Source organism: Onychomys torridus, chromosome 1, assembly GCF_903995425.1.
Source record: "Onychomys torridus chromosome 1, mOncTor1.1, whole genome shotgun sequence".
In the NCBI taxonomy this organism is placed as follows: domain Eukaryota; kingdom Metazoa; phylum Chordata; class Mammalia; order Rodentia; family Cricetidae; genus Onychomys; species Onychomys torridus.
This window is the reverse complement of record NC_050443.1, coordinates 40,350,833-40,365,771: the sequence shown is the minus strand read 5'-3', so window position 1 is coordinate 40,365,771 and position 14,939 is coordinate 40,350,833. Positions and strand designations below refer to the sequence as shown.

At 39.7% G+C, this 14,939-nt stretch overlaps 1 protein-coding gene across 1 annotated transcript in view; it reads left to right on the top strand.

Annotated features, from left to right (window-relative positions):
• Positions 1-14,939, top strand: part of Gabrg3 (gamma-aminobutyric acid type A receptor subunit gamma3) — a 611,436-nt gene that overhangs the window by 543,104 nt on the left and 53,393 nt on the right. The window contains exon 6 of the mRNA XM_036189088.1: positions 7,555-7,692. Coding sequence (XP_036044981.1) covers positions 7,555-7,692 — 138 coding nt within the window. The remainder of the gene's footprint in view (positions 1-7,554; positions 7,693-14,939) is intronic.

Sequence of the window (14,939 nt, the reverse complement as noted above, 5' to 3'; positions counted from 1 at the left end):
CAGGAATCCACAAGGTTGTCCCACCTTGGTCTGCTGGCAGTGGTCCATAGGGTACCTGGACCTGTCTACTCTGGTGACCAGCCTAGCAAATAACCTAGCTGTCATCATAGAGCCTTTGTCCAGTGACAGATGGAGGCAGATACTGAGATCCACAGCCAGGCACCAGGCTGCGGTCTGAGAATCCAATTGATGAGAGAGAAGAGAGATTCTGCAGTTCATGATGGGAAGACGTGCAGAGATGACCAGCCACACTAGTGAAAGCCCATGAGCTGTGGACTGGTGGCTGTATAGCCCCCATGGGACAGGACTAGGCCCTCTGGATAGAGAAGATGGTTTTTTGGCTCAAACTGTTTGGGGGGTACCCAGTCAGGGGGATCAGGATCTGTCCCTGGTCTATGGGCAGGCTTCTGGAATTCGGTGCCTGTGGTATGACACCTTGAACAGCTTTTGTGCAGTGGGAAGGGGCTTGGACCGGCCTAGGCTCAGTGTGCTGGTTTCTGCTGACCATGGGAGACCTTGATTAAGGGGATGTGGGGATGCAGGGTGGCTTGGGAAAGAGGGCTGGGGGTTGGGAGGAGGGAGGAGGGGGGAATCTGTGGATAATATGTGGAATGAGTACAAAATTTCTTAATAAAGAAGAATAAAAAAAGAAAAGAAAGAAAGGAAAAAAAGAAGTTCCTTGGTGGAAGTTTTAAGAATGAAAACAAAAAAGTTCCTCAGTGGAAATTTTAAGATCTTTTACATATAAAATCACATTATCTGCAAATAAAGATACTTGGACTACTTTCTTTCCTGTTTGTATCCCCTTGATCTTCTTGAGCTGTCTTATTGCTCTAACTAAGACTTCAAGTACTATATTGAATAAGTATGGAGATACTAGATAAGCTTGCTTTGTTCCTGATTACAGTGGAAATACTTTGAGTTTCTCTCTATATATGTTGACTATAAATTGCCTTTATTATGCTCAGGTATGTCCCTTATATTCTGAGTTTCTCTAGGACTTTTCTCTTGAAGGGATGCTGTATTTTATCAAAGGCCTTTTCTGTATCTAATGAGATGATCATGTGGCTTTTGCCTTTCAGTCTTTTTTTGTGTGTGATGGATTACATTTATTTATTAATATATAAATATGTTACACTGAACCCTCCCTGCATCTCTGGGATGAAGCCTACTTTATCATGGTGAATAATCTTGTTGATGTGTTCCTAGATTTATTTTTACAAGCATTTCATTAAAAAAATTTGAACCTATGTTTAAAAAGTATATTGTTTTATAATTTCTTATTGTTGTTTGGTCTTTACATGGTTTTTGTATCAGTGCAATAGTGGCTTCACAAAAGAATTAGGAAATATTCCTTCAGGTTTTTGCGGGGTTAATATTTTGAGGAGCATTGGCATTAGTTCTTTAAGGATCTGGTGTATTTCTGTGTTGAGTTTATCATTCTCTGGGCATTTTGAAGTGGGTGTGGGAGATTTTTAATTACTTGTACTTCAATGGCTGTTATGGGCCTATTTAAATTGCCTATTTCATTTCAATTTGCCTTTAGTAAGCCATATTTCAAGAAATTCATCCATTTCTCTTAGGTGTTCCAATTGATGAAATAATTTCTTTTAACACTATATCATTATGAGTCTCTGAATTCGCTTGGTGTCTGTTGTAATCCTCCCTCTTTTTGCCTCTAATTTCTTAATTTGGTTCTTTTTATTCTCTATCATTTGCTTAATTTGGCTAAGGGTTATCAGTCTTGTTGATTTACTCAAAGAACTAAATTATTGTTTCATTGATTCTTGGCAACTATTTTTTGTTTTTATTTACTCGTTTTTTAATGCTAAATTGAATTATTTTTTCCCATATAATCTTTTTCAGGATTATTTCTTCTTATTGCTCTTGAGCTTTCAGCTGTGCTGCTACATGTCAAAAACTACATGTTAATAACTCAGCTGCAGGGCAGTGGTGGTGCACGCCTTTAATCCCAGCACTCAGGAGGCAGAGGGAGGTGGATCTCTGTGAGTTAGAGGCCATCCTGGTCTCCAAAGCAAGTTCCAGGAAAGGCACAAAGCTACACAGAGAAACCCTGTCTCGAAAAACAAAAACAAAAAACAAAACAAAAACAAACAAACAAACAAAAACTCAGTGCTGTGAACTTGCCTCTTAGAACCTCGTAGAACCATTTTGTCCCATTGGTTTGGGTGTATTGTGTTTTGGTTTTATTCAGTTCTACAATGTTTGTAACTTTCTTCCTGGATTTCCATCTTGACTCAGTTTTCATTCAGCAGGGAGTTGTTCAGTTTCCATGAGTTTGTAAGCTGTCTGCTTTTTCTGTTGCTATTATCTGGCTTTAATCCACAGTGGTCAAGTAGAATACAGATATTACCTCAACTTCTTACACCTGTTGAGACTTGCTTTGTGTCCCAATATGTGGTCACATTTGGAGAATTATGCTACTGAGAAGAAAGTATATTCTTTGGTGTTTGGGTGGAATGTTCTGTAGATGTGTCAGTTCCATTTGACTTTATGAAGCTATTCAATTCTAGCATTTCTATGTTTAGTTTTTATCTGAAAGACCTGGTCTTGAATTTCTGAAGCTCTTGATTCTGCTTCCCAAATTTTGGGATTATAAGAATATACCACCACACCATCTCAATGCTAGGATTTATGAGAATTCATGCCATTCAATTTTTTTTTTTTTTTTAGTAAATCTACTGAATTTCAAATAAACTATTTAACTAGCTAAATGAGCTTTATTTTTACCCTTTAAAGGGTGCAAGGAACCTAGTACACCAGTTACACAGCATCAGTCTGTTCTTTGGGCTTCATGTGTTCCTTTGCCTATTTATTGAGACAAACACAAAACACTGCATGGCTTCTCCAGCACAGACTTCACTTGACTCCTGGCAGATGGATGCTTCTGTTGTATCACTGTCTTAACCTCACAAAGTTGTCATGGGGTCCTTAATAGTCAGCCAGTCACAGTGTCTCCTGCTTTCTCTAGTCAGCTGGTTAGTCAGCGCCCATGAAGGCTGCACACTGCAGTAGGTTGATAGTTCTTCCATTTCTTTCAAGAGTCCCTTCTATTTAGTTGGCCAGCTTGTTGGTTTTTCCTCGTGGTGGATCTGGATGACTCTAGGTTACAGCTCTTTGATTTTCTTCTTGGGAATGCTGAATTTAGCATGTTTAGTGTTACTTAAGAAAACAAATTATCTTCCTATTTTCTTTAGAGGTAGATAAGACAAAAAGATGAGAAAAAATCTAAGATTTGTCAGTTTACAGTGATCATTTATAGTGATGGCAAGTGTGTGATTTTTCTGGCATACAGTGCCTGTACAAGACTGTAATTTCCCTAGGATATGCTAGTGATTACTGTTCACAAATTGATAATTAGGCATCACACTTCAGCTGTGATGTGTGTGAGAGAAATCATAGACCTTTGAATTGTGTGCTCCTTAGTTTTAACTATCAACTTAATACATCTAGAATTACCTGGGGTTAAAAAGTCTTAATGAGGAATTATCTAATCAGGTTAGCCTGTAGAAACGTCTGTTGGGGATTATCTTGACTGTTAATTGACATAAGAAAACCCAGCCCTTTGTGGGCAGCATTATTTTCTAGGCAGGAGGTCATGAATTATATAAGGCAGAAGAACACAAGCCAATGAACACCAGGAATCATGGGACTGTTCATTTCCCTCCACTCTTGACAATAGATGTGACTTAGCTGCCCTAAATTCCTGCCCTGATTTACTCTCAGTGATGGACTGTAATCTGGAATTGTAGGCTGAAGAAACCCATTTTTCCTTCAGTTGTTTTCTATTAGGATATTGTATCATAGCAACAGACATGAAACAGTGGGATGTCTTTCTGTAAGCTGTCAGTATGTGTTGCTCTCACTGGTTGATAAATAAAGCTGACTTGGCCTGTAGCCAGGCAGAATATGGCTGGGCAGGAAAGCCAAACTGAATAGAGGAAGAAAAAAGGGCAGAATCAGAAGAGACACCAGCCAGCCACCCAAGGAGCAACATGCCAGTTTACTAGGAATGCCGCAGCCATGTGGCAATTCAGAGATGAATAGAAATGGGTTAATTTAAGATGTAAGAGCTGGCTAGTAAAAAGCCGGAGCCATCAGCCAAACATTTGGAAGTAATACAAGACTCTGAGTGGTTATTCGGGAACAGGTGGGTGGGAGAGACATGTCAGTCTGCACAAATTAGTGACCTTTTCATTGTAATGACCATGTACCTGAGAAAAAGGAACGTAAGAGATGAAGGATTCACATGTTCGGTGGAGGAAGCATGTTACCTTGCATCCAAAATCAAGAAGCTGATAATGTATAAGAAGTAGAGTTTGTCAGCCTTCAAGCTTCACCTTTTGGTTACCTACTTCCTCCACTAAGGTTCTACATACTGAAGATTGCATGTCTTTCTCACATACTGCCACCATCTGGGGATTAATGGCTTAAGACAGAAGTCCATAGGGGAAATTTTACATTAAAATTATATCAATCTCAATTTTAATGAAAGCACTTATTAAATTAGCCCAGGTGTATGTGCCCATGGTTTGAATGGTTATCTCTACCAGAACTTGAGCCTCACTTACCAGCATTGCATTGTTGTAGATGATGCTTGAAGGGGTTTGTGCTGTTCTGAGAGAATGAGTGCTTGTGCTCCCAGAACAGGGTCAAACATCCTGAGAGAGGATCATTACAAACAAGGCAGCTCCATTTTCCTTCTCAAAGTGACTTCATGAGACTTCTCTGCCTGCACTTCCACTACTAGAACACGCATGCCACCACATGATGTCTGTGTTGTCTGCTCGGGGACCCTGACTAAAAGCTAATCCCAGCACCATGCTCTTTAGCTTCCAGAACTGTAAGCTAAATAAGAGCCCTTCATTTTTAATGCACCCAACCTCAGTTATGTTCTTATGGTAACAACAACAACCAAAAAAAAAAAAAAAAAAAAGCTGAGATGATAGGTGGAGTCTCCTGTCCATTTTAGAGCTTTCTGAATAATGCTTCAGAAAATGGAAAATGTTTTATTTCTGAGACTCACACCAAGGAACTGAAGATGGATATTCATAGGAGGCAGGGAGGGGCATGCTCCAGAGTTCACACTTCAGCGACCACACTATGAACAGCCAAGCAGGGGGAAGAGCGGGAGGGTAGACTTTTCCTTTGACGACATGAAAACTGCGGTTTTCTAACCACAGACATTTTCTCTTTAAAACATTGGCAACAAAATGCAAAGAGAGAAAAAAGTAAAGAAAAAAAAAAACTAAAGAATTAGCCAACAATATTTGTGACTATCTTGCACAGGATCAGTCAAAGGGAAAGGTCCTGACCAAAACAATCTCGGGAGGAATAACAAATTAAAGAGAGAAATAAGGAGAGCCCAGCAGGGTGCTGAACATCCCTGAGTAGACAAGGTGGGGAACTTGGAGTCAGTCTGTTAGCAACACTGCAAGGTCAACCTTAAGGAGTAAAAAAATCAAATCAAAACCAGCTAGCCAATTGGCTTCAATCATGACGGAAAGCAGTGTAGCCATCAGACCAGGTTTCTCACCCTGCTGTAATTATACAATAGGACTCAGAATCTAGTCCTCAAAGAGAAGATAGTCCTAGGGGCAGAAACTCATGGAGAGGGGAGCACATGACAATATTCTGGCTTTGTGAGGCTAGTCTCTGAGTCACAGTGGGAGAACCCTGATGACCATGATTAAATGTAAGAGGAAACCTGTGATTCAGAGACCCTGAGTCCAGCAGTTGATCTCATGAACTTGGTGCCTCTGGGCAGAACATCCTTACTCAGAGTGGTAGGCTGAGCATAGCCTGAATGAAAAGCAAGGCTGGTCTGCACAGTCCTTAAATATAAAGCAGGGGGTGGGGATGACCCACAAACTAACTGTAATCAGAATTCAGAAGTGTTTGTCTGAGTATTTAAGAAGGCACTTTTGTCTTATCTAAGCACACAAACAAAAATAAACATAGATATGAATGGTAAGTTTTATATAAAAATTTCCAATTCAGTTTATCATACATAAAATGTCAAGAGGAAGAAAAAAGATATAGATGGGAAGTCTCCATAAAGGTTCAATTCTCAGGCTGGAGAGGTGGCTCAGCCACTCAAGGACACAACATTCAGTTCTTTGCAAGTGAGCTGCTAGACTGCACCAGAGCACCAGAGCTTTAGAAGGAGGTTCTGGCTCCAGTTTGATGTGGCTTCTGTCCATTGATGGGTTGCAAAGCCTGAATGGCTTTAGTTTGGAGGGTGATCACTGACTATAAATCCTACTTCAGAGGAAGTGGCATCTTACAAAATGTTCTACCAAAGAGTAAATGTAAGGTCTTTAGGAAAATATAACTGACAGGCAGATTTGTAAAGCACTAACAACTCTTGCTGTGATGCTTGTTGAAAAGCTGTTGTTACCTGAATTTCTGTTAAGATCAAGGCAGCAAAGTCTTTGGAAGATGATCAGCCTAAGGAATTGGGTTTAGCTATTGTGTGCTCTCTGATATGAATGCAGCTATGAGCTTGCCTAAGTTGAAGAACTTGAAGCTGGGAATAATGGGAGACCAGTGAGGGCAGTGGTGAGTGCAGGCCCAGAGCTGTGCCTAGGTGTTCTCTCTGTACCACCTCAGAAGAGAGGGTGAAAAAGTTGTAAGAGTCATAAGTCAGCAAAGTCTAGAGCAAAACAATATCTTCTCAACATGACAGGACCACTGCCACTCATGACATGCTCACAACAGCTATGCTTGCTTGCCCAAGACCTACACAAAATCAAGCCAGTCAACATTCCCACACAAGGTGTGGGTTGTTAAAGGCCCCTATTCCTAGCCCAGAAGTGGTTGATAGTTGTTGGTTTCTGGAGTAGGAAGCTGTGTTTTTATTAAGGGTGTAGTTCCTAGTAGGTCAACCACATTCCAGTGTGTTGTTTCACGCCCATGATTTTATGGGAAACACAAATGTAGAGATTGTGCTTAGACCAGGATGACAGAGCTGGTGGGTATGCTAACACTGGAAAACAACTTCTCTCTCGGAAGGTCAAATCACCACCATGGTTCAAGGTTAAAGAAATGTGGATAGTTGTCCCTACTTACTGCACCCATAGAGACATGACTAGGCTCTTGGCTAAGTAATCCTTTGCTCATCCTGAAGGCAGGTGGTAGTGTAAAGGGTCATTTACCCTTTGATTTTTGGGGTTTCTGTGTCTCTAAAAAAATTAGAGAAGAAACAGGACCTAAAATTGTAATTACTACTAGATGATCAGAAACCAATTTTGACATATTTTTCCTTTTCTTTCTCCTCCTCCTCCTCCTCTTCCTTCCTCCTTCTTCTCCTTCTTCTGCTTTTTGTTTGTTTTTCAAGACAGGGTTTCCTTGTGTAGTTTTGGTGCCTGCCCTGGATCTCCCTCTGTAGACCAGGCTGGCCTCGAACTCACAGAGATCCGCCTGCCTCTGCCTCCTGAGTGCTAGGATTAAAGGCATGCACCTCCACTACCCAGTGACATAATGTTTTTATAAATCTAAATTTTCAGATGCTAATATCTGCTCTATTTTTAGATGGCTACCCCAAGGAAGAAATGATTTATCGTTGGAGGAAAAATTCGGTGGAAGCAGCTGATCAGAAATCATGGCGACTCTATCAGTTTGACTTCATGGGCCTCAGAAACACTACAGAAATCGTAACAACGTCTGCAGGTAGGAGCATTTTAAGAGGTCAGCTTCTGACAAACAGTGAAAAGTGACCTTTACCTCCTGTTTTCTGAGCTCCAGGCAAGCCTTGGTGGATTTCCATTGCATATTTATGATGAGTCTTAGCAAGGAGCCCTAAGGACCATATTTAAGACACACCAGCAGATTCAAAGATGAAAATAGGCTAAAGGTTTACATTTGGGTAAGATAGGAGCAATTCAAACTGACTTGTATTTTGAATAAGCTCCGTGGAAGCATGATATCTATGAACCTAACCAGGTTGCTCAGGAATGGCTGGTTTCTGTAACCCTAACTGTACTGCTCAGGACTGGGTGGCTTGTGCATCTATTTTATACCAGTGGTGCAGATTCTGCTACATTTGCTCTCCTAAGACTCAGGTGCCACTGAGAATTCACAAATAAAAGGAGCTGATGGAAATGTCCTTTAACAATATGTTCTTGATATTCCTTTATTACTGTAAAGTTTAAGATAATTTTGAATTTTTGATACATTGAGAATAATAATTACCAATTTTGTATCATTGTGATCATTTATTCCTAATATATAGCACTGATTATATGACAAGTAACATGTACAAATTAATATATTTTTATGTCTGTGTCCCTCTTTTTTTGTACTTGGTATTTAGTTGTTACAATCAACTATCTTTCAATTGACTTTCTTCTGGCAATTGTAAAGATGGGAGTTAAAGTTAGATTTTTTTTCCCTAAGATCTTGCTATTTGCTAATGTGATTTGCTCTTAAAGTCCCATAACAAGACTCTAGAGTAATATATAAGCTTTATAATTTTAATATGTCATCTTAAAATTGATTAAACAATTGAGTGTATCTAATGGCAAAATTGCATGGTAGACATATACTTCTTCAGAAAGGTCCTGAAGAACTACCTGATAAAAGATGAAAAGGTTTTCTTGTTTTTCCATATGAAGTTGAGTATTGCCCTTCTAAGGTCTATAAAGAATTGTGTTGCCATTTTGATGGGGATTGAGTTAAATCTGTAGATTGTTTTTGGTAGGATGGGCATGTTTACTTTGTTGATCCTATCAATCCATGAGCATGGGAAATCTCCATCTTCTGATATCTTCTCCAATTTCTTTCTTCAAAGACTTGAAGTTTTTGTCATACAGGTCTTTCACTTGCTTGATTAGAGTTACCCCAAGATATTTTATATTATTTGTGGCTATTGTGAAGGGTGTTGTTTCCCTGATTTCCTTTTTCAGCCCATTTATCATTTATGTATAGGGAGCTATTGAGTTTTGTTTTTGTTTTGGTTTTTTTTTAGTTAATCTTGTATCCAGCCACTTCACTGAAGGTGTTTATTAGCAGTAGAAGTTTCCTGGTAGGATTTTTGGGGTCACTTAAGTATACTGTCATATTATCTACAAATAACAATACTTTGCCTTCTTCATTTCCAATTTGTATCCACTTGATCTCCTTCAGTTGTCTTATTGCTCCAGCTAAAACTTCAAGTACTATATTGAGTAGATATGGAGAAAGGGGACAGCCTTGTTTTATTCCTGATTTTAATGGAATTGCTTTGAGTTTCTCACCATTTAATTTGATGTTAGCTATTGGCTTGTGGTAAATTACCTTTATTATGTTTAGGTGTGCCCTTGTTTCCATGATCTCTTTGATCATGAAGGGGTGCTGGATTTTGTCAAAGGTTTTGGCCAGCATCTTAGATGGTTGCGTGTTTTTTTTTTTTCTTTCAGTTTGTTTATATGGTGGATTATATTGACTGATTTTTTTTTTTGTATGTTGAACCATCTCTGAATCTCTGGGATGAAGCCTATTGGATCATGGTGGATGATCTTGATGTGTTTAGTTTGGGAGTATTTTTTTTTTTTTTTGCATCTATTTTCATGAGGGAAATCAGTCTGCAATTCTCTTTCTTTGTGGAATCTTTGTGTGATTTGGATATCAGGGTGACTGTGGCCTCATAAAATAATTTTGGCAATGTTCCTTCTGTTTCTATTTTGTGGGATAACTTGAGGAGTATTGGCACTAGTTTTTTTTTTTTTTTTTTTTTTTTTTTTTTTTTTTTTGCTTGGGAGACATTTAATGACTAGTTCTGTGATCAGGATGTTATGTGTGAGGAAGGAATAAAATAATAAAATAAAATAAATCAAAGATAAAAGGGAGGTCTTTCTTGCAGGTGTCACTATGGTATAGTTGAGAGGTAGATTTGTGTTTAATGTTAAATAATTAAGGTTGAAAGGATAAAGAGTCATGATTTCTTTAAGTGGACTATGGAGGCAGCAGGAAGGAAGATGTTTGAGGAAATGCCTTCCCAGTTCTGACACTGCTCAGATTTCACAAAAATTCATATATTGTTTACTGACCAAACCTAAGAAAAAACAAACAAGGACAGAGAGACCAAGAGAAGATTATGATAGTGAAGTTACCCAACAATGGCTTTAGGGTGGAAATAACTTATTTCGAAGACAAACAACAACAGAAGATGGGTTGGGTGTGGTGGCGCATGCCTTTAATCCCAGTACACAAGAGGCAGATGGATCTCTAGGAGTTCAAGGCCAGCCTGGTCTATATTGCAAGACCTTGTCCCAAAAGGGAAATAATTTTTAAAAAAGAAATACAACCATTTAGAAATTTAAGAAAGAAAGCTCCATGATTTTTTAATTAAGGATGCAGAAAGACCAGCTACAATAAGAAGAAAATATAGTATGGACATTAAAGCTGATTGGCAGGAGACACCTAATCTGAACAACAGTAATTTAGAATTAAGCAGGCAATGACTGAAGAGATGACTTAGGAAGTTTCCACGTAAGTGTCTTTGGTTAAAAAATATTGAGGAGAATTAGAGTCCCAGGAATGGAGCTCACAGACAGTGAATTAAAAGGGAAAGAAATATCTGTACGTGAATTTGTATGTTCAGTAACACTGTCCATTCCAAAGGATGAATGCAAAGAAGTCACCAGACTGTCAAACGGCAAGCTAGAAGTGTGTCTGTAAGCATCTAGAGGAAAAGACAGAAGCAAAGCTAACACAGATCTCTGACTTTGTACCAGTATGCATGAGAACCTGAATATATTGAAATTCTAAGAATGAAGAGAATCAGAGAATCTTAGAGATAACAGAATTGCCAATAGAAATAAAGGGAGAATAATCTTTTCAGACTTAAGGAAAGCAGGAGAGAAGAGTTTGGTCCTCAGAGCTACATAATGAGCTACCATCCCTTCAAAGACATTTACAAGCTAATCCATTCCCTGTCTGTAACAAATTGTCCTAGATGACCATGAACCTTAGTTAATTTTTCTAAACAATATAGTTAGGATACATGGTATTGTTTTGACCATGGTGTGTGATCACTGGGTGTGGTGTGGGCTACAGGAAGCTATGCAGGAAGGGTTCAGAAACACAGTACAGGCTTTGCAGAGACACATCCTGGAGAGAGCTAGGATGAGAGCCATCATCTGAAGACTCAGAGCCATCTCAGAAGTGGCTGGATTATGGTAGCCAGGCTTTCAAATACACCTTCACATCAGATGATATCAAATCGAAGCCTAGGGCCCAAAGTTAATTGCTGTAGCACCTCCTCTTTTGGCATGGATTTCACTGACAGGTTCCAGCAGGGTCCCAGCAAGGATCCAGTTGCCAGTAAGAGGGAAGGCTATTCTCTCTTTTTTTTTCTTTATTAAGAAATTGTTTATTCATACATTGTAAAAACTGTTTTTACATACCAAGCATAGATGGCCCTCTCATCCCTCCTCCTGCTACCCGAAGGCTTCCCCATGACCCACCCCCCATCTCCCATGGGGAGTAACACAGCTGACACTTCTGATGTTGATTCATGCTTTAAGTACAGCAGCAACTCCCAGTAGTCCTCCAGTGTTCAAAAGCATCACTGTGGATGGAAGCTTAGATGTTACCAGTGCTCAGTACTGAAGACAAAGCTTTCAAATGCTTCCCCAGCTGCCCTCTGTGAGCACAGAGGACAGGTGCTACACCTCAGGGCCAGATGGCCCTGTGTTGTTTGAACTGCACATGCCACTACTTGGTATTTGGCCCTGGGTCGTTCCTGTGACCATCCCAAATGAGCTCCCTGGTATTGATACAGGGAAAGGTGGAAGTAATAAAGTTGATACAATAAAGAATGTACTAGGAAACTTGCTTAGGAAACATTAAGTGACATAAAGTTGAATTTAGCTAAGGAGTGCTGCCTCCAATATCCCTTGGCGATAAGTAGTACACTGAGCAGGCTTGTTAACTGAATGAGCACTAACTTCATTATGACTAGAGATAACTAGTACACTGAGCAGACTTGTTAGAAACCACAGGAGGGGAAATTGGTATCATAATTGAAGTTTAGACTTGCTGAGAAAGTTTCTACTATTGTTTGGTCACCAAGATTGACTTCTAGTTAGGTTCTATTCCTATAACAAAAGGAGAGAATCCCCTCCTACAACAGGACACTAGGCCTGTCTCCTTACTGAAGAGCATGCCTGTAAGGGGCAACTCAAGGGGGCTGTGCAGGATGAAAAGCATAGAGTCCTTGTCTGCTAAATAAAAAGCCCCTGGTTCTCTCAAAAGCCACAACTGTGTTAGTTGGGCAAGAAAACAACCCTGCTGTACTTAAGAAATAATTCTGGCAGTATCTTTGCAGAATGAATCTCCCATCTGCCCAGGCAGACAGACTACAACTCCAATGTCTATTTAAAGTGTTGAAAGTGTGACCTGGGGCCAGGACCAGAAAGAGATTTAAAGGTGACATCATGTATGGAATACATAAGCCTAATTGTATATATGTTAGTAAAAGCATTTTGTGGCTGGCTCTTCTTTGAACTCTAGTCAGAGATGGACATTCGCTATCATTAAAGGTTTTTGTTTTGTTTTCCAGAGAGTGTGGAGTGAATTTTCACTGGGAGTGGGGCGGAGATTTCTGCCTGAGAATTCAGCCTTAGACAGTTCCTGTGACAATAACAGATGAAAAGGAAATTGCTTTCTCTTTTTTTGTGGCTGTATGAATTTAAGTGAACTAACACATATCAAGTGCATAGCTGCTGTACATAGATAGAAATAATGTCTATTATTACTGCCCTGCCTGAATGCACTTCCTGTGAGGAAGAGTCAAGATGCATTCGTTTTCTTTAGTAAATAGCCCATTAATTAAGCTTCTAGCTATGGTGATATTTTATTTGTACTGAAATGTGATTTTATTTGTATGTTAATAAAGTTGCCTTGGGGTCAAAGCAAGCCATAGCAGAAGCTGGGCCGTGGTGGTGCACGCCTTTAATCCCAGCACTTGGGAGGCAGAGCTAGGTGGATCTCTGTGTGTTCAAGGATACAGCCAGCATGGCGACACACGCCTTTAATCTCAATACCAACCATAGAAGACCTGGAGGTCTGTACAGACAGGTGGTGACAAGGAGATCATGTGGTTGGGTTTACAACCAATGAGAAGGCAGAACAGAAAGTCTATAAAAAGGAAAAACACAGAAGTAGGTCTCTTGAAGAGGGAGGGACAGCAGCAGCAGTGAAGGGTAAGGTTTTCCGCTCTTGCTCTGACCTCTTGGCGTTTAACTCTGCAATTGGCTCTGTGTTTCTTATTTAACAAGACGGTTACATCTACATCTAGCATTTAATTCAGTGAGACACATTTTTTTTTTTTTAATTTTTTGGAGCTGAGGACCGAACGCAGGGCCTTGTGCTTGCTGGGCAAGCACTGTACCACTGAGCTAAATCCCCAACCCCAGTGAGACACATTTTAACAGAGATCTATGATAAGATCTATAACTTGAATGAGAACAGAAATGTTTGTTTAAATACCTCTCATAGAACAAAGTGAAACCTTGCTTTCTTCACATTCACCTCAATGTAGTCCAAAAAATAAGCCAGTCTAGGTTCATAGTTATCATTCCAAAAGTAGCAACAGTATCTTTGGCTACAAGATTGAGTGGAGGAGGGAAAAAAAAGAATTTTTTTTTTCAAAATCTACCATGTCATTCTCCATCTGTAATTCACAGAGGAAAGTGGAAAACCTCAGTTTGATCTAATGAACCTCTCCACTAAAAGATGAAAATTTATGATTGAGTTCATAAATTAACATATGTATTCGTTTAAAATCATGTCTAATCAGTTGTTCCTATCATCAGACCCAAATTAATTTTTTGTATTTAATACCGAGATAAGAATATTTGCTTGTAACATTCTAGGCTTTTTATTCAGTCCTTGCTGGGCCCTCTGACCAGCCCAGCATGTCAATGTCTTCATTCATAGAGGAAGGTAGGCCTGGCAGATTGCGGGCATGGCCTCCAGCAGTGCACTCCCTAAGAGCCTTGGCTGATTTTAGCCTCTCACTGTGATGTTGATAGTTTTCACTATGATATCTCTGCCAGAAAGAGTTCATTTGACTTAAGGGACCTGACCCTTAGTTTTCAGAGAACCTAGCAAAATAATTAACCCAGCAAAAGCACTTGGATGTGAGAGCACAAGGATGGGGAGTTTTCCCACTGATGCCAGCTTCTACCTCAAATGCGTGGGCAGCACTGCTGGGCCTTGTGCCCACAATTTTTCTTCTTATCACTCTGACAAGCCCAAACCAGTCATTCCCTTTTTAATTTTTTTTTCAGTGATATAAGATTTGTGCAATTTTGTTTTTTCAAAGACTTGCTATCAAACCGTGTTGGTCTTATCTATTGTTCCTTGGTACTCAAAGCTTTTTTAAATCAGTGCATGGGGCTCTTAAAGTATGAGCTTCATCCAGAGCTGCACAGTGTTGTGATTAGCCCTTTTATCAGGACTAATTATGCTGAACTTAGAACAGAATTTCTTTTATGAAAAGTAGCTAGCAAGCCTACAATTTTAATGAGGCTTACAGACTTAACTGGGAATACCACAAGTCTCCCTAAATGTGTCTTAAAGCAGAGGGAACTGGCACATTGGAATAGCTTTTTCTTTCTTCTGTAATAAATCTACAGATAAAGGGAGTTAACAGAATGATACACTGTGGTCTGAGGCTGGTGTGAAGCTGGTAGTACCAGCTCCTAAAACAATGGGAAATGATCGATCTTGGTGACAGCCTGCCAACCCATCAACATTGTTGTGGAAAGGTGTAAGTCTATGGGAAGCAGAGTAGCCGAATATGGATCCCACTCCCTTCCTAGTACATACCTCTTACAGCTTTGATACATTTATTTACCTGTTTTCGTGGGTCTCCCTCCTCTTTATGATCTTTGGTCACTTGCCCGTGAAAGAAGAGGGAGCAGAAGTGG